General features: G+C 43.3%; 1 protein-coding gene across 1 annotated transcript; it reads left to right on the top strand.

Moving 5' to 3' along the window:
* Positions 1 to 1,517: 1,517 nt before the first annotated feature.
* Positions 1,518 to 18,183, top strand: LOC148453727 (proteinase-activated receptor 1-like). Its single transcript, XM_088461807.1, has 5 exons — positions 1,518 to 1,627; positions 3,033 to 3,212; positions 11,193 to 11,258; positions 12,544 to 12,591; positions 16,747 to 18,183. Exons 2-5 carry the CDS (start codon positions 3,119 to 3,121, stop codon positions 17,739 to 17,741), a joined length of 1,203 nt encoding a protein of 400 aa, XP_088317933.1. The 5' UTR covers positions 1,518 to 1,627; positions 3,033 to 3,118; the 3' UTR covers positions 17,742 to 18,183.
* Positions 18,184 to 20,107: the final 1,924 nt, after the last annotated feature.

Here is a 20,107-nt window from a genome sequence, read left to right as displayed (position 1 = left end):
ATGTTTATTTGCAATATTATTGTATGAACACTGGTTCCTAAGATCAATAAGTCTATTAGCATTTTGTGAATACTGAAGTAATGTTTATGATATAGGTTTTTAGATCCACTGAATTCTCTGTAGAATCATTTGAATCTGTGATTCATCTTCATTTAGGTATGTAACCTATATTAATGTATTTTCCGTCTAAGAAGCCACTATTTGAAACCTCATGCCCATTAACTAATGAGGTATTAATGTAAATTTTTATTAAAATCAGGTACCATATTCGTTATAATATCCTACCAATTAAAGTGAGAGGTAAAAAGTACATTATGTTTTTAGGATACATAGGACATGTCCAGGGACTTGTGGCCAGTTTGCCAAGAAGGGTGTCTGCAGTAATCACTGCACGTGGGACCTACACAGTACTGACCTCACTAACATCTCACTGATCTATTTACTGTCAGTGTCCAATCACTTTTGTCTACATACTGTAGTGTGTATATATCTATATTTTTTTTGAGAATATTTTGGTCCCTGCGTACGCATTGCCATGCGCTGCGTGAACTAGTCCAGGCGATCGGGAAGCGTTTGCTCGCTGCACATAGACTGCTCGCTAGACTGAGTGACAGGACAAGCAGTTTGTGGGTGGTAACAGCTGATGGAAACGGGGGAGTGGAGGTGTGAACGCAGGCGTCTCTGAGCGTCTCAACGCATAATTAACATAGATCGTCATAGTACACGTCATGGTTGAATTTCACACTGAAGCACTTGCAGTGTTTGCTGCAGGGTATAGTCAACTACAAGCGCTGCGTTCGCATCCGATGGTATTCGATGGTACCGATGGTTGCATACACTTCCTAGAGATGACGCGCATTAGTGGGCGTCTTAAGACAGGCTGGTGGGCATCTGCATACACACCACGATCGCACGCCAAGACATAGCGGGCGTGCCAATGTCTTGCCGAGCGATCGCCCGCCTTTGCTGGATTTGCATAAGCTGGGTGCGAGCGTACGCATCTAGCGAGCGGGTCTGAATCGAGCCCTATATTCCTTACCACATGGATACATACACACATGCATGGGCTAATTTATAGTCAGAAGCTAATTAACTTACCTTATTTTGGAGTGTAGAAGAAAACTGGAGCACCTAGAGGAAACCCACACAAACTTAATGAGAACATATAAACTCCACACAAATAGGCCATGACCGGGAATTGAAGACATGACCTCAGTGATGTAAGGAAGCAGTGTCAACCATTATGGCATTCGAGCTGCCCAATTTAGTCTTAATCTACATCTATATTTAGTCTTTGAGTCATCAAAAGAGGTCAGATAGAAATCATTTAAAAAGTTAGTGGATTTCTACAGTACCAGTAAACACTGACAATTGGAGGAAGGGAGACTGAAAGGAAATGTACTGTAATTAGTCACTTTTCTACAGAATGGTATAAACAGATGTACAGATAACAGTGTATCCACAGTTCAGGTGAGGAAAGAACTTCAGAATTCATGGGAAAAACGTGGACGCTTAGATCTACTACACATGAAAAGAAACCACACAAGTTCTATTGAGTTGTATATTTCAGCGTTGGTGACAAGCACAGCTATATACAAGACAGGACAGACAAGCGTGATACATGACGGTAAGTGTCACATGTTGCATGTAGGACCAGACAGATTGCATCGGGAAAGAGCGAGAGTTTGTGGCACTTTGAGGTCCAGTCACTTAACAATGTTAGTTTCGAGGTCTGAGGGTTGTTTAGGTAGAGAAAGAAAAGACATTTTAGTGAATTATATGGTGGGGAGGGGGGGGGGATAATTGGGAAGATTAGCAAATTATAGCGGTGTTAAGAAGATAGTTGAGGATATTAATAAGTTACTTAAAGAGCTGATACGTATTGCTGGCGGGATTTCTGTTGTACGAGGGTGGGCATTCCACATAGAAAGTCCTGTAACCGGGAACGGGAGCAGGTAATGCGTGTGGGTGAGAGACGCAGATCTTGGTCAGAGTGAGCTGGGAGATGGTTTGTGACAAGGAGGAGATATACAGTATACAGTATACAGTATGTTGCTGTAGTGTTGCAATGTGTATGTGTGTTAGTTTAAGTATTACACTGTATATTGAATTCTGTTGCATTTAGGCAGCCAGTGAGAGCCCTGACAGAGCGGAGCAGCAGCAGAACAACGTTATGCAGGTAGTATACAGTAGGCGCTGCACTCACAATAGGTTACCTAATAGCCAATAAGACGGGGCGTGGTGCATTATGTCAATATTCACACTGTTGAGGTGCATTAGGTTGAGAATGCTGACATTGTTTAAATGTCGGCAATCTGTTTTTAGTGTAATTCTAACCGTAACAATAACACTAACCCTAATGGACATGACAACATTCTGTCAAAGTTGACATTTTGCAGTTGTCGACATTAACTATGTTGACATTTTAACCATGTCAACATCATCAATGTTCACCTGCTGTTGACATTGTGAAGGTCAATATTATGATGGGCACCTTCTTGCCTGCATAGTACATACCATAAGAAGGCAACTGGAACTGGGTGAGGTACAGGACGTGTGTCTTCTGGGAGATCATTTATTAAGCCCATTTTATGAAGGGAATACTGTACTCCGGATGTCATGTTCCTGCGGGATATTATATAGCAGTACTGAGGTGTTTACTACGAAATGCTTCACATTGTAATAGTTTTATTTTTAATTTGTGCTTATGCATAAATGAAAAAACATATATAAAACATATTATCCTGCTTCCGGATACCACCCAAAGTGGACATTTAAGTGCATGGACTTATTGGTTATTGGACTCATTTGGACTATTTGGAGGTTCTTTGTGGCTGAGACGAATCACCCTATGCTCTACCATGTAGCCAGATATACAAGCACATATTATATTAATGCCTCCTTAATTGTCATTAAAGTGCAAACCATTGTTAATCGTTAGGTGACGGGCTTTTCTTCCTCCCTGCTGTACACAAACAATGAGTTGGGCAAATTTGGCAATTGTGTTGAAATTCTCATTTGCTTCTTTTCAGTTTCGGAGCTGGTGAAGAGCCTGGTTGTCTTATCCACTGATTATGATAAAGAGATTTTGGGTTTGGAAATATCAAAAGGGTAAATCATGGATGTGACCCTGCTGTTAGCTCTGGGCATGGTTGGAGTGAGCAGATTGCTCTGTACTGTGCAGTGTGACGATGGCAAAGATGGGGAAAATGGTGAGTAAGACCTGAGGTCTACCTTCAGGGCTGTGTATAGTCAAACGCCCATTACACTATGTAATATTACACAAGGAGACGGTATAAAGATCTATACGATTTCACTGCTTTAGGACACTGACATGGGATAAGCTTCAAAACTCTGCAGTTCATATGATTTGCTATGAAGCATAAACATTTTTAAAAATTCTAAAAATGTTGAATATTTCCCCCCTTATGAAGTCTATAACTAGAGGAAACGCATAGGATGCATTAAATTAACATCATTTTGCTTTGTGGGTGGGGTTTACAGAATATTTTTTTTTTTCAAGTGTTTTGCAAAACAATTTTAACAGCAAATGAATGATAAAGCGGAAAAAAACAAACAGATGAAAATGAGGGAAGGGAGGAGGCCAACAATAGAAAGAGGGAGAGGGGGAACGATACAGAGATTCCAGTAGTAGGATGGAGTATTGTGTTAATGACGGAGAAACAGCTGGATCTTATGAAATTTATCTGGCGGGAGATAGATTCTATGCATTTACTAACAGTACAAATGTGTTTCCCCATTCCTGGCCTGTCAGAGAATGTTGTAGGTCTGGTTACAATCTGTCTTGCAAATAATAATTTATTGTCTTATTGAGGGAATATAAGAGTTTTATACCAAGATGAGATCGCACCCTTATGACTAGAAAAGCTATCTAATAGGGTGTCAGAATAGGGGATTGCATGTCCTGTGAGTGTAGGCAGTGGAAGGGGCAGGGGAATATCTATAATGTCCGCAGGGTGTGTGGTGCACATGGGTCCCAAGGTCTAGGGGAGTCCTACACCACACGCTGCACACATTGCATTTATTTACCCCTAGCCCTATCTGCTGGATACCATTTCTTCAGAAATAGAGGTGATGGGGCGGAAGGACACCTGCACGTGGCTCCCACAGCCGTATATTGCACCTGGCGATGAGATATGGTATCTGGTTTGTAACTGAGCTAAAGACATAGGAAAAGTCATAAAGGTCTTGAACAGTGATAACACATTGCAGATGCCAGTTGGACATATGTAACCCTGTATGGCACCTAGTTATGCCAGCCTATTTATGGGTATATTGGAGAATGAAGTAATTTATAATAGCAATCCTTTTGGATAGAATATAATTATACCATTATGGTGTGCGGCAGCTCGATCTAGTCATTTATGGACTTTATGAAGTATTTGCAGGTGAATGATTTCAATTTATCATTTACTTCTAAAATACCTGAAGAGACAATTACATTTTTGGATTTAATGTACCCGTATACATATATATAATGTACACCGCTTCTGTATCCATTGGGAATCAGGTAATTGTTTTGATTTGTTAAGAAGACCGGATTCTACATGGAGAAGAGGACCGACCAGCACAAGGGAGTAGGTAAGTATGGAGTATGTGTGTGAGTGCAGGTGAGTGTGAGAGCAGGTTTGTGTGTGAGTATGAGTGCAGGAGAGTGTGTGAGTACAAGTGAGTGTGAGTGCAGGTGAGAGTGTGAGTGAGTGCAGGAGAGTTTGTGGGTGTGAGTGCAGGTGAGTGTGTGAGTGCAGATGAGTATGTGAGTGTGAGTGCAGGTGAGTGTGAGTGCAGATGAGTGTGTGAGTGCAAGTGTATGTGAGTGTGTGGGTGCAGGTGAGTGTGTGAGTGTGTGAGTGCAGGTGTGTGAGTGAGAGCAGGTGAGTATGTGAGTGTGAGTGCAGGTGAGTCTGAGTGCAGATGAGTGTGTGAGTGCAAGTGAGTGTGAGTGCAGGTGAGACTGTGAGGTGAGTGTGTGAGTGCAGGTGAGTGTGTGAGTGCAGGTGAGTATGTGAATGTGAGTGCAGGTGAGTGTGTGAGTGCAGATGAGTGTGTGAGGTGAGTGCAGTGTGAGTGTGTGAGTGAGCGCAGGTGAGTGCGTGAGTGTGAGTGCAGGTGTGAGTGCTGTTCAGTGTGTGAGGTGAGTGTGTGAGTGCAGGTGAGTGTCTGAGTGCAATGGAGTGTGTGAGTGCAGGGGAGTGTGTGAGTGTGAGCGCAGGTGTGAGTGTGACTGCTGTTCAGTGTGTGAGGTGAGTGTGTGAGTGCAGGTGAGTGTGTGAGTGCAGGTGAGTGTGTGAGGGTGAGTGCAGGTGAGTGAGTGCATGAGTGCAGGTGTGAGTGTGAGTGCAGGTGAGTGTATTAGTGAATGTGTAAGAAAGGGTTATAACATATGGTGTGCGTGTCAAACCTTTTTTTCTATATTTTCTTCACAGTGGGGCTACAGGTGCTAGCGGCCTGCTTGCACTTGTGGTTCTACAAGTGCCACATTGCAGGTTTGCTGGGACCTGTAGTCCCACTGTGAAGAACAGTATTTGTACTATATTTAACCCTTTACCCCTCCATCCACCGCCTCCAGGGTGGATGGCACCAGGGTAGGTGCAGGACCACCATTTATGGTAAATCCCTGTGTTGTATTCCTGCCTATGGTGTATAGACTTGTATTTGTGTGTCTGGCCGTGTTTTGCAGATAGATTTGTGTTTTTACACCCGTGTTTGCGTTTAGTAAATCTACGTGTTTGAAAGTCAGGGGAAGCACGCCTGGGAATGCAATCTCAGGCAGACACTTGTGTTGCATGTTTTGCATGCCAACCGCATCTTATGAAATATTAGCATATCCCCATGTCCTAACAGGACGATCTTTAGCAATAAGTTCTCACTTCCAAGCAAAAGCTGCATGGTCAGACCAGGTGATGGGTGAGATACCTGTTTGTTTCAGAGTCTACTTATCAGATAACAAAAGGTCTATGTGAGAGTATGAAACCTGGACAGGTGCCGTCCAAACATCATATAGGTCATATTCATCCTATATTGGGCAAAAGGAGAGTACAGGATAAGGGAGGAGCTAGACATGGGCCCTTGGGACCCCTCTTAATAACGAGTTTTATTTTTTGTGCAATAGAGCATTGTCACACTATTTCAATCTTCTCACCTTGTATACATCACTAACAGGCACATATGGCGAGCGGCGTTATTTTCCAATAATAGCCATCCTTTCCAGTGCGGGGTCTTTCGGGTTTATGACACGGGAGTCCTTCTGCGCATGTAAGGCCATCGGCCAGCTCATGCGTATTGGATCTCTCTTGGGGGATGATCTGAAAAGGAGCCCAGAGACTTCTATTAGGTGACACCATCTATAGAAGGCGTTGTCTATCGGGTGCAAGCTCCATAGAGTTTTGATTTCCGGTTCTTGCTACATATGGGAAATTAGGTCATACCTCTGTAAATGGCAGTTTTCTGAGGCTTGACTGCATTTTAGTGTTAGTACATCCCACCCGATATGTTGTAATAGCCCAGGAAATTATATTAGGAATAGCGATAAAGGCAAAAATAGCAACCTTGCTCGGACAGCTTAGATATCAAACAAGAGCAAGGGAACTTTAAACTAGATACCTACTGTAGCTAAACAGAACGTGGCATGGAATAAACACTTAGCGGGTGACCCTTTCAGGTCACAAAGCATTGAGTGCAGACATGATGATACAGGTTCTTTGGAGAAACATCTCTTGGGTTCGGCCACTGTACAAGAATGGCTGGAAAAAGCCTATGTTCCTACAGTGCTAGGGCGTGCTGCAATTAGTACTGGGGAGATTACACTTCTTTACTAAAATCCAGCATTCCAGCACTAAGGAGCCCAATGGCTGGCCACTGTGAGTGTTATGGTGACAGCTGGCCACTATGAGTGTTATGGGGACAGCTGGCCACTATGAGTGTTATGGGGACAGCTGGCCACTATGAGTGTTATGGGGACAGCTGGCCACTATGAGTGTTATGGGGACAGCTGGCCACTATGAGTATTAAGGGGACAGTTGGCCACTGTGAGTGTTATGGGGACAGCTGGCCGCTATGAGTGTTATGGGGACAGCTGGCTACTATGAGTGTTATGGGGACAGCTGGCCACTATGAGTGTTATGGAGACAGCTAGCCACTGTGAGTGTTATGGGGATAGTTGGCCACTATGAGTGTTATGGGGACAGCTGGCCGCTATGAGAGTTATGGGGACAGGTGGCCACTGTGTTATGGAGACAGCTGGCCGCTATGAGTGTTATGGGGACAGTTGGCCGCTATGAGTGTTATGGAGAGAGCTGGCCACTATCAGTGTTATGGGGACAGTTGGCCGCTATGAGTGTTATGGGGACAGCTGGCCGCTATGAGAGTTATGGGGACAGCTGGCCACTGTGTTATAGAGACAGCTGGCCGCTATGAGTGTTATGGGGACAGCTGGCCACTATGAGTGTTATGGGGACAGCTGGCCGCTATGAGTGTTATGGGGACAGCTGGCCACTATGAGTGTTATGGGGACAGCTGGCCACTGTGAGTGTTATGGGGACAGCTGGCCGCTGTGAGTGTTATGGGGACAGCTAGCCGCTATGAGTGTTATGGGGACATCTGGCCACTATGAGTGTTATGGGGACAGCTGGCCACTGTGAGTGTTATGGGGACAGCTGGCCACTGTGAGTGTTATGGGGACAGCTGGCCGCTATGAGTGTTATGGGGACAGCTGGCCGCTATGAGTGTTATGGGGACAGCTGGCCTCTATGAGTGTTATGGAGACAGCTGGCCGCTATGAGTGTTATGGGGACAGCTGGCCGCTATGAGTGTTATGGGGACAGCTGGCCACTATGAGTGTTATGGGGACAGCTGGCCGCTATGAGTGTTATGGGGACAGCTGGCCACTATGAGTGTTATGGGGACAGCTGGCCACTGTGAGTGTTATGGGGACAGCTGGCCGCTGTGAGTGTTATGGGGACAGCTAGCCGCTATGAGTGTTATGGGGACATCTGGCCACTATGAGTGTTATGGGGACAGCTGGCCACTGTGAGTGTTATGGGGACAGCTGGCCACTGTGAGTGTTATGGGGACAGCTGGCCGCTATGAGTGTTATGGGGACAGCTGGCCGCTATGAGTGTTATGGGGACAGCTGGCCACTATGAGTGTTATGGAGACAGCTGGCCGCTATGAGTGTTATGGGGACAGCTGGCCGCTATGAGTGTTATGGGGACAGCTGGCCACTGTGAGTGTTATGGGGACAGCTGGCCGCTGTGAGTGTTATGGGGACAGCTGGCCGCTATGAGATTTATGGGGACAGTTGGCCACTATGAGTGTTATGGGGACAGCTGGCCGCTATGAGAGTTATGGGGACAGCTGGCCACTGTGTTATAGAGACAGCTGGCCGCTGTGAGTGTTATGGGGACAGCTGGCCACTATGAGTGTTATGGAGAGAGCTGGCCTCTATCAGTGTTATGGGGAGAGCTGGCCGCTATGAGTGTTATGGGGACAGCTGGCTGCTATGAGTGTTATGGGGACAGCTGGCCGCTATAAGTGTTATGGAGACAGCTGGTCACTAGGAGTGTTATGGAGACAGCTGGTCACTATCAGTGTTATGGAGACATCTGGCCCTATGAGTGTTATGGAGACATCTGGCTGCTATGAGTGTTATGGGGACAGTTGGCCGATATGAGTGTTATGGGGACAGCTGGCTGCTATCAGAGTTATGGAGACATCTGGCCGCTATGAGTGTTATGGGGACAGCTGGCCGCTATGAGTGTTATGGGGACAGCTGGCCGCTGTGAGTGTTATGGGGACAGCTGGCTGCTATCAGTGTTATGGAGACATCTGGCCGCTATGAGTGTTATGGGGACAGCTGGCCGCTATGAGTGTTATGGGGACAGCTGGCCGCTGTGAGTGTTATGGGGACAGCTGGCTGCTATCAGTGTTATGGAGACATCTGGCCGCTATGAGTGTTATGGGGAGAGCTGGCCACTATGAGTGTTATGGGGACAGCTGGTCACTATCAGTGTTATGGGGACAGCTGGCCACTATGAGTGTTATGGGGACAGCTGGCTGCTTTGAGTGTTATGGGGACATCTGGCCACTATGAGTGTTATGGGGACAGCTGGCCGCTATGCGTGTTATGGGGACATCTGGCCACTATGAGTGTTATGGGGACAGCTGGCCGCTATCAGTGTTATGGAGACAGCTGGTCACTATGAGTGTTATGGGGACAGCTGGCCGCTATCAGTGTTATGGAGACATCTGGCCACTATGAGTGTTTTGGGGACAGCTGGCCACTATCAGTGTTATGGGGACAGCTGGCCGCTATGAGTGTTATGGAGACAGCTGGCCACTATCAGTGTTATGGGGACAGCATGTTGTGTGACATGGCCTGGCTGAGAGGCGGCCCTGTCACTATTATCTAATGACCCTAGATCGTGGCATGGTTGCTGTCCTTTTTCATTAGCTTTTTTTAGTTTAAGTGGCACAAATTCAATAGGTTTTGTGAAATTTCAGATCATCAGGGTGGCCAGGAAGAGCCCCTGTGATTTTCAATGTTGGGACTGGTTGCAATAATAACCCTCTCTTTGTATCTCCTATCTACTCAACACAAATTGTCAATTGTAGACTGGTATTCGTGATTTAAGGGATCTCATGTTTTGGGTAATTCCAAAGTCATATTCTGGAAAGTAGGAAGTTAAAGAATCAATAACTGCTATTTTCTGCCTTCCCGTCGGGTTAGTAATAGATTTATGTACAGTAGGTGATTCAATGTAGGAGTCACTAGAGTACTTTGAAAAAGGTATTTATTCATCTTCATTAATCATTGTATTCATCAATCCTTCATCAATCCTTATTAAAGCATAGCCCTAAGGATACCTTGGAATCCTAATGTAAGTGAGCATCCAATCTTGAATGTGTAGCATTATGAGTTTAATGTATATGAGCTTGTGAAAGGTAAGAGGGGCTTACCCCCTGCCAACCTTTGTCTGTTTGTTTTATGACTAGAGGCTAGAACTTTAGTTCAAAGAGACATAGTATAAACCTAGCAATAAATGATAGCACCAGCATCCTTATCTTCTTGTAGAAATAAAAATATAAAGAATAAAAATCTTAAAAGATACCTAATTAGCAGTGTATCAAGTGTCATACAAAGCTGTAATACTGTGGCTTGCAAAGGTCACCATCCATACCTGCCATTTAACCTGTCCTGTCCTGAATTGGAGGCGGGAAGGGGCGTGCGCAGGGCCTAAACATCGACCCACTTGTGAGCACTCAGCGCTTGCGAGCGGGTCTGAATAAGGTCCAATGTACCCTGTATTCCCTGGGCTTCCTGTTGAGATTCCTCCCCATGGTGCCCCTGTCCAAGAACAGGGCTGACTTCCATGGAGGGTGCCTATTGTTCAGCGAGATCATGTGGCAGAGTGGGAACATCAGGCTGAAAAGTGAGTACTTCATGGTGGAGGAGTGGTGGACGGAGTCTGCCTGCAGGTTCAGCATAGAGAAGGACATTGGAAACCAATGGTTACTAACCATCGATGTTTTTGTTCTGATGGTAGTGTTTCTACCATTTGATGGTGGTGGTCCGATGTTTGCTACCATTGAATAGAAGTCATTTGTTGGTGTTCCGGATGTTGTATGTTTTTATTCAATTCCTGATAGCTATGCCTCCTCTGGCTCCTTCCTGGCCACTGTGTCTGCATCAGGGCATCTTCATGGGTTAATTGGAAGCTGTTTCTCACTCTCTGTCTGCCTGAGATGTGACCCTGCTCAGTCCCTGACTCCCTCCCCTCTCTAGGCTGCTGCTAAGCAACAGGGGACATTGCTATCTCTGATTGGCTCAGTTTCAGATGCTCTTGCCATTTCAGCACAATGGCCAGCTCCTATACAGACAGCAGCTTGGTGCTAGTTTTTCTGTGACTGCTTCACTAAAATTGTGTCTGCTCAGCTCCCTTTTGTCACACATGAATGGTTCATACACCTAAATCTTCCTCGACCAATGCTGTATAGAATAGTGAAAACCCCATCAAAATCCGTCCAGTGCATCAAGAGTTTAGCCAGAACGAACAGACAGACCCCCTAAGCCCATGGACTTTATTTTATGATTTATATATAGAGATGTTTTAGTCATGTCAGAACTGTATTCTTTTCCTTATATGACAAATTCATCTGTTTTTTTTTTTTAGAGAACGTGACAGACGGGAATTCCTACTATAATGTCAGCAGTGATCCAGCCAGGTTTTCTATTACAGGTCTTTTTTAATCAATCTACATTTTTTTGCTGCTCCTTTATGTTGATAGTATTGATTTTGGAGAGGACAGAATAACATGTAGCCAGTGATAAGTATGTCAGTATTCATTCTGTATTCACCTTTTGGACTTTTATACCACAACATGAATTTTTTGACATTGTAATCCTAATTTTATTAAATTGCACTGCTTTTTCCAAATAAGTACGCCTCTGATTAACACATTCATGACTGTCGACATTTTGGTGTCAACATTATAAATGATTAGATTATGACTACATCGCCACCTAATGCAAATATTATTATTATTATTATTATTGTTTAATAAACTTTATTTATAGGGTGCCACGTGTGGTCTGTAGCACCTTATAGAGGGCAAACAAGAGGACAGTACAGGGTCAACAGTACATTAAAGTAACAATTACCAAATTACACTACAACTCACAACACAGCTATGGAAACAAGGGGTACAGGGGAAGGTACACCTGGACCCATGAGTGTGGGCACCACTAACAGGTTTAGAACTGCTACAGGTGGGAAGGCAGCGAGGCAGGTGGTGCCTGGGGGCAGTGAGCCCAAGGAGGTGTAGTGTGTAGCTGGTGTGCAGGAGCAGTAAGTAATAAGAACAGGAGGGAAGAGGACCCTGCTCGTAGGATCAAGGTTAGGTGGTACACGGATATGTTTATAGGCACAGGTCAGGTTCCAGCGCTCGTTTGTAGCTACGCAGGTTGGGGGATAGTTGAGAGAACGAGGGAGATGGATCTAGTGGCGTCCCTACCTTTCTTGTCACCCGGTGCGGGAGCATGTACTGCGTGCGGCGTAGCCGTGCGCCGGCAAATAAGGGGGTGTGGCCACATGTGAGTGGGCATGGCATCGCGGGTGGGGCGTGGCCTTGTGGCCCGAACCCCCGTTTTTTGTCACACAGCCTGTGTGATGTGCCAGCTATAATGCTATAATGCAGCACCCGGTTCCTGTCACTGCGGGGGAGCCAGCACTTTGGTGTCACCCTTCGGCTGTTGACACCCGGGTGCAGCCCGCAGCCTCCTTGTGGCGCCAGTGGATGGATCCAGTGGTAAGGGGTGGGGGGGCACAGGAGAAATCTTGGATTCGGAAGTGAGAGGTGGTGACAAGAGTGGAGAAAAGGCGACGGTCACTAGTGACACATGCAGCTTAGCGCTGTCGCCCACCGGATAGCAGTCTATGCTTTGCAGAATATTACATTATATAGTAAATAATCATTGTGTAATTAGTCACTTCTGACTGCTTCCTTTACTTTTTCTTCTTTTAGGTGGAAGTAATGATCTTCCTCTGATAGAGCTTATGAGCTTCAACTACGGTAATAATAATAACACAACAGGCAATGGGGAGAACATGCTGCTTGGGTAATATGCTGCTTTTATTAAAACAAAATGGACCAGACCATGTATCTAATGCCGCCATCTCCAGTCTGTCCAGCCATCTCCGCTCTCCTCATCTCCGAAAACAGCCTGTTTTTCCCTAAAAATTTTAAAATAGATCCTGGTTTTTAAAACATGTGGCATTTAGGTGTGAAGCTTTTTTTTTTTTACAATTTCACCAGTTCATAAACACTCTATGGTCAGATGACTCTGCACACTCATGCCACACAAAACACACCATGCCTTATCTAAAATAACGAAACAGAGACATAGCGTTGGGTGAAAAATGGGTCAGCTTTTTATTAATCTCAAACTAGAAACCTATTTAGTAGAACATATTTTATGCACAATTTAACTATTTAGCATAAATTCTAACTCAATAAATTTCTAAAGCAAAATGGTGGCGGGGACTTGAATGGCCTAACAGAAGCAACATGCTTATCAATGAAATCAGAAAAATAACAAAACTGCGGGCCGGAACAGCCCGCCACAAAAATGGAACATCGGGACCAACTGCCCCCTTTCCCCTGCAACTCGCAAGGTGTCCAGGCCTCCTGCCCTACCTTGCGGGGATAACAACTTGGGGAGCCCCCGTGCATCCGAGGGGGACCGCAGCCACCTGGACCGGTGGTGCTCACTGCGCCCTCAAGTCCGCCCCATCCGCACGGGCAACCCCCCCAGAAATCGAAGAAAGACCAACCCTGCTAAACTTAAGAAAAGGCCATACAAGACCTGCCACTACAACATAAGCTGACATAAACTAAAACAATCACTAGAAAAAATATAGGGAGGGTGGGTGGGCAATCTCCTGAAGAAAAGAGGGAGAAAAAACTATATTTTTCCCACAAAACCCCTGGGACAGGCTCCACCCCCAACTCAACTTATATTCTATTGGCTTGTAACAACAGACCCTAAGCACCACCCCTCTACCAACTGCTCACTCTCAGTGTAACAGAGTGTGCCACGTGACAGACCAGAGGTTTATGTCACTCCTGTCATACAGGGATGACTTCCGTGGTCTTAATGGTCAAACATTTCTGCAATATCTCATACATTGTCCTATGTTGAGTGATCCATCCTTTATACGCACAATGTGATCAGAGGGGCTGGATGGGGAGGTCCTGTGTCAGAGAAATGTAAGTAACAACCACCAAGGTGATGAAGCCACACCCCCTTCGGCGCAGTACCCAGCCATGCCTGGAGCAGTATCCTTTGACTCACGTTATTTAATACAAAATAAGGCTAAACCAAGTGATGTTTTAGCTGAAAAATGTACATGTTTCAATAAATAAAGTGGTAAGAGATTAGCATTTCATATGACACTTGGGGGGGGGGGAGGTACATTTGCAGTAATTGTGATATAGATTGTAATTTTTAATGATTTAAAGGTTAATTTCCAGCCACCGAATCTATAAAAATCATACTGGTCTCTAAAAAGCACAATATGTGGGATGAACGCAACAGTGGTTACTTGATTAAACTGGACTAAGTGTAAGTTGGCTCATCAAGTAACTTCTAAAATCAGGAAGATCTGAATTTAATTATGTTAGAAGAGGTGACAGACAGTTTTATACAAGTGCATGTCTTAGTGGTCTTCAGTTACCTTCTTTATATTATTTCTAGTTAAGGGGGATGTTTCAAGCAGTTTTAAGTAGAGATGAGCAGTTTGGTTCTATTCGGTTATGTTCTGATCTGAAAAACTGCATCTTATTGGATATCTTGCTCTCGTTATGGATAGCCAATAAGATAAATCCAAACTTGCACTAATTTGCTGAAAAGAACCGAGTAGAACTGAACCAATTATCTCTACTCTGTCCTTTGTATCAGTAGGAACTCTAACGGTCTATGTTTGTGTTTAGGCCACTTCGTTCGACTGTTTTCATTTCATATCTTCATTTGGTTTGTAATGATGAGAGTACTTTCTGTAATCTCCTTTGGGTTTCCTGGTAATTTTTGTGTCTACGTTTATAAAGTTGTCTATTTTACCATCGAGCATTGTGTCAATGTGTTGTCATGTATACATGGATTCATGTTTTAGTGTTTTACTTTGTATATGTCACTTATACTGTAGCGTTTTTTGGTTTAGTGTTCTTGTGGTCTGACCTACATTTGTAGATGACATGATCATGTTGTTATTTATAGTATATTGGTAAATTTTCATATGATTTTCATATAAATAAATATATTATATATATATAATTTTTTATTTTTTTTAAATCTTTTAAAGTTTTATTTGTGGCAGTTCTGCATGATTTGCATTCTCTATAAATTTACAGACCCATTTTGGCTTTGATCTTTATCATGGATGGTGGTAGAGATGACATATATATTTGGAATCGGGGTACTGGATGGCCTTTAGGGTTAGAAGTATTCCTCTCTATATTGTTGTGAATCTGCTGTATTACAGTAAGTACAGTAAGATGACTTCAGAACTTCTTCCTTGTGTCCTTCACCACTTCTTCACATTTTTGGAGTCTGACTCGTCTGCCCTCAGCCCACTCTGTACCCGGAATTTCCCTGGGTCTAGTGTATCATACTGGTTAAAAATGAGCAAATGGTTGGTAAAGTGCTCTTTTTTTCCAGTGGACACTAATTTATCTATATAGTATATAATATAATATAATATGTATGAAATAAATATTTGTTCCAATTTTCTTGTAAGAAAAAAAAAAAATGTTTTAAAAAAAAAATTACTTTTCACTTTGAAGTTGAAGTGGGGACATCTGGTCTGGTCACAAAGATCTAATATAGCTGCTATACAGACAACAATAATGTACCATTACTCAGACATAACGGTGCTGCATTGCAACAAATGTTGAAACTCTTCAACCTATTAGTATTTGCTATTCAAAATACAGTGTGTATATACATTATGGCTGTATTTACTATACAAATACAATGTATATACATTATGGCTGTACTGACTATACAAATACAATGTATATACATTATGGCTGCATTTACTATACAAATACAGTGTATATACATTAGAGTTGTGCATATACAGTCATCACTAATTTACTTTTACTGTAAAGTATAATCAATGTCATATATACACACCACATACTGTGTCCTAATTTTTATATCCACCCTCGTCTGTGCTCAGGACCCATGTTAAGCACCACTGTGTACTACTGAATAATGGTGTCTCCCTTCACAGAGGGCCTGATTCAGAGCTGGTCGCAAGCGTTGAGCGCTCGCAGCTGGGTCGATGGTGGCCCAGAGCGCATGCGCACAATGGAGCCGGCTCCGTCGTGCGCATCTGCGAGATCCGGATAGCGACGGGCAATCCGTCGCTCCGGGTCTCACACCAAAGGGAGCGTGCTGTCGATGTTGAGTGACAGCACGCCCCCTTTGGTGGGCAGGCCGGGGGGGTGGCTGCCCAAACGGAGGCGTTCCCATGTGAACGCCTCCGTTTGGGGCCGGCCCTACTGACATCACAAGTGATTTCGGCTCTAACAGAGCCGGGATCTCTCCACTGACATCACAAGTGATGTCAGTGGAGAGATCCCGGCTCTGTTAGAGCCGAAATCTCTCTGGGGCTTGCGGCAACGAGACCCTACCACAAGGGTCTCGTCGCAAGCCCGATGGTCGTGATGGTCTTGACCATCGCGACCATCATCATGGCCGCTCGCATTAGCTGTGGGTGGTCACCCACAGCTATGCGAGCGGGCAGGAGGCCGCTCTAAAAAAAAACAAAAAACCCGGCCCTGATTCAGAGCGAGCGCTCTGTCAGAGCGTCCGGCTCTGAATCAGGACCAGAGTCCACACCCACTCCAAAGAGCGTATGTTTAACGATTAAGACTTATTAAACTTTGATAGTAGATTCCTTGGAATAATTCACATGCTCTAACAGTAAAATACAGTTGCCTGTAAATTAATCATTTGATTATTATATGGGTCGCATTTGCTATTTTTCAAATAAACCAATAGATTCAAACATGAAGACACCATGGGAACACCATTCTACCAAACGTTACGCATTTTACCCGGTTTACTATTGTCACCAGCTGTAGTATTACACACGAGGGGTATTTGTAGTGTTGCCTCTTTTCAGTTCTTTCTGCTAATATGTATTTGCCCATTATTTCCAGGTATGAATTATGGAACACATGATAATAGAAGCTCCAACACATCTCAAGTAATAAAGGAAACTATCTCCAATAAAGTGAAATCTTATCTCTCTAGTCAGTGGTTGACCAAGTTTATACCAGCGGTGTACACCCTGGTGTTTGCCGTGGCCCTGCCCCTCAATGTAGTGGCCATCATCATATTCCTGTTGAAGACGAAGGTCAGGAAGCCAGGGGTGGTCTACATGCTGAACCTGGCCGCCGCTGACGTGCTCTTTGTTATTCTGCTGCCTTTCAACATCGCCTATCGATTCTCCGGGAATAACTGGATGATTGGAGACGGATTGTGTCGTTTCTACACCGCAGCGTCTTACTGCAACATGTACTGCTCCATCCTGCTCATGACAAGCATCGGGGTGGACAGGTTCTTGGCTGTGGTTTATCCAATGCAGTCTCTTTCATGGCGCACAACGGGCCGAGCGTGGCTGGCCTGCCTCTTCATCTGGATAATATCCATAGCCGGCACTGTGCCACTTCTTATAGGTAATAAGACGGAACGCGTTGCCCAGTTGAACGTCACAACTTGCTATGATGTCCTCTCCTACGAAGATCACATCAATTACTACATTTACTATTTCACCACTTACATCTCAGCTTTCTTCTTCTTGCCTTTGGTCGTTACCGTCGTCTGCTACTCGGGAACCATCCGAAGACTGAGCTCCTCCAAACCTGAGAGCAGGAGTAAGAGGTCTCGCGCATTGCTACTGACTGTGACTGTGCTTTGCGTCTTTGTGTTTTGTTTTGGGCCAACCAACGTCTTCTTTTTCATTCACTATCTTAACATCTATCAGCAAACCAGTGAGTCTCTGTTTTTTGCCTACATCCTTTGTGGCTGTATCAGTAGCATCAGTTGCTGCCTGGACCCGGTCATCTATTACTATGCATCCAAGCAGTGGCAGAGATACATGTACAGTTTGCTGCATTGTGCCAAAGATGGGGAATCGCAGGGGAAATATTAATGCACACAAACAAGTGCTCGTGGGATCGGCCACCGTGAGGTCTTAAGAAAGCCTGAGTAGTTTGTATCTGCCCCACCCCTTAATCGGTGGCCCTGCTCTGTAGAGGCTAGAAATGATAGACAGTTGGCAGCCATAATATCATACAAAGTGCCTTAGCTTCCTACATAGCTCTCTACTGTCTGTCCATGATAATGTGGTCCTCATTTATTAAGGGGCCAATGACATCACAGGAGAACAAACACTGGATCCTTGTGAATTAAGAGGCTAAATTATCATGACTATTACTCCAGCCCCCGGCATGTCTGCCACTGCTGGGTGGGAAGTATACATAGATAGACAATGGTCCACTGTAGCCAAACAAAGTAAATATATTTCTACTGTACACATGTTGGGCTACATCTGTGCTCAGAGATGTTCCAAAAAAAGCCTTGCTGGGAAAACAAGAAAAAGAACTTCAAAAAGAAGTAATAAAGGCGCTATTCAATTAGTATTAATAAATATTCAATTTATAAAATAAAAACTAAAAAGCACATATATTCCACATATAAGAACAATAATTGTTAATTACTAAATATTTCACAATACTTACAATCCAATTGGTACTAAATATTCTAGTAAAAATATTATCCTTTTATAACACTTCTGTTCACAAAAACCACATGGTCACTATAATTACTTGTTAAGATGGCTTAAAAAAAAGCATGCTTGTAAAAAAAGAAAAAACAGAAATTAAAATTAGAAAAAAAGAAATAAAGGAGGCTTTCCTTAAATTAAAAAAGTCACTTTGTAACCATTGGTTCAAAACATCCTTTTATACGGTTATTGACTTTTATATTGTAGTTGTTATAGTTATTTCATCATACTGCACTTCATGACACAGATACCATTTTCAACTCTGGCAGGTTCTTAATAATGAATGTATAGGAACACAGTCCAGACTTCCAGGGAGTTTAACCAGCTGTACTTCCTGCCACTGGCTGTTTATACCAGTGCATATAATCAGTCTGAAGTAAACTTTAGAAATAAGCGTATACTTCTCTCCTGGGTTAGGTCATCTGTTGAGTCAGTCAGCTATGCAGTCTCCTGTAGATAGTGGGGGAAAATAACGCGTTTCTCCACCTTTTTAGTGATATCAGTGGCTTCCTCAGATCACTAAAAAGGTGGAGAAATGCGTTATTTTCCCCCACTATCTACAGGAGACTGCATAGCTGACTGACTCAACAGATGACCTAACCCAGGAGAGAAGTATACGCTTATTTCTAAAGTTTACTTCAGACTGATTATATGCACTGGTATAAACAGCCAGTGGCAGGAAGTACAGCTGGTTAAACTCCCTGGAAGTCTGGACTGTGTTCCACTTCCTATACATTCATTAATAAGAACCTGCCAGAGTTGAAAATGGTATCTGTGTCATGAAGTGCAGTATGATGAAATAACTATAACAACTACAATATAAAAGTCAATAACTGTATAAAAGGATGTTTTGAACCAATGGTTACAAAGTGACTTTTTTAATTTAAGGAAAGCCTCCTTTATTTCTTTTTTTCTAATTTTCATTTCTTTTTTCCTTTTTTTCCAAGCATGCTATATTTAAGCCATCTTAACAAGTAATTATAGTGACCATGTGGTTTTTGTGAATAGAAGTGTTATAAAAGGATAATATTTTTACTAGAATATTTAGTACCAATTGGATTGTAAGTATTGTGAAATATTTAGTAATTAACAATTATTGTTCTTATATGTGGAATATATGTGCTTTTTAGTTTTTATTTAATAAATTGAATATTTATTCCTACTAATTGAATAGCGCCTTTATTACTTCTTTTTGAAGTTCTTTTTCTTGTCTGTACTAATTAAGGGAAACAATACCCTTTAGAAGGTTGCAGTTCGAATAGTTATTGTCACCAGACAAAAGACTAGCGCCCTAAGAATTCTTTTTGTTTTTAGTCCCTTGCTGGGAAAATGTGGAACGTAAAGGACAAAACTTCTGAGGAGTAGATAGAGAGATTTTTGCCTGGAAATGAACTTTGCGCTTCTGAGGAAAGACCATGTTGCAATTATTATTAATGATAATAACTATTGTATTGTACCATAATATCTGTGTATCTTTATTCTAATATTGTATGGCACAGTATATGTATATTGTCTGACAGCAGCAGAATTTCATTATTTTATTTACTTTCACTTTTATGTAAGTATTTTGACCACGTATACAACATATGTTGTAAGTACCATCTGATGAAATTTGTATGTTTTATTGTTCATTTTAAAGCTTTGTAGTATTATTCCGGCGGCTTATACAATGGCCTGAATGCTGTGTATTGTAATAACATATTTATCAGTAATGCCATGCTCACTAATGGATA

Source organism: Taudactylus pleione, unplaced genomic scaffold, assembly GCF_031769625.1.
Source record: "Taudactylus pleione unplaced genomic scaffold, aTauple2 ptg001106l, whole genome shotgun sequence".
Taxonomy (NCBI): domain Eukaryota; kingdom Metazoa; phylum Chordata; class Amphibia; order Anura; family Myobatrachidae; genus Taudactylus; species Taudactylus pleione.
This window is presented reverse-complemented; position numbering and strand designations above follow the sequence as displayed.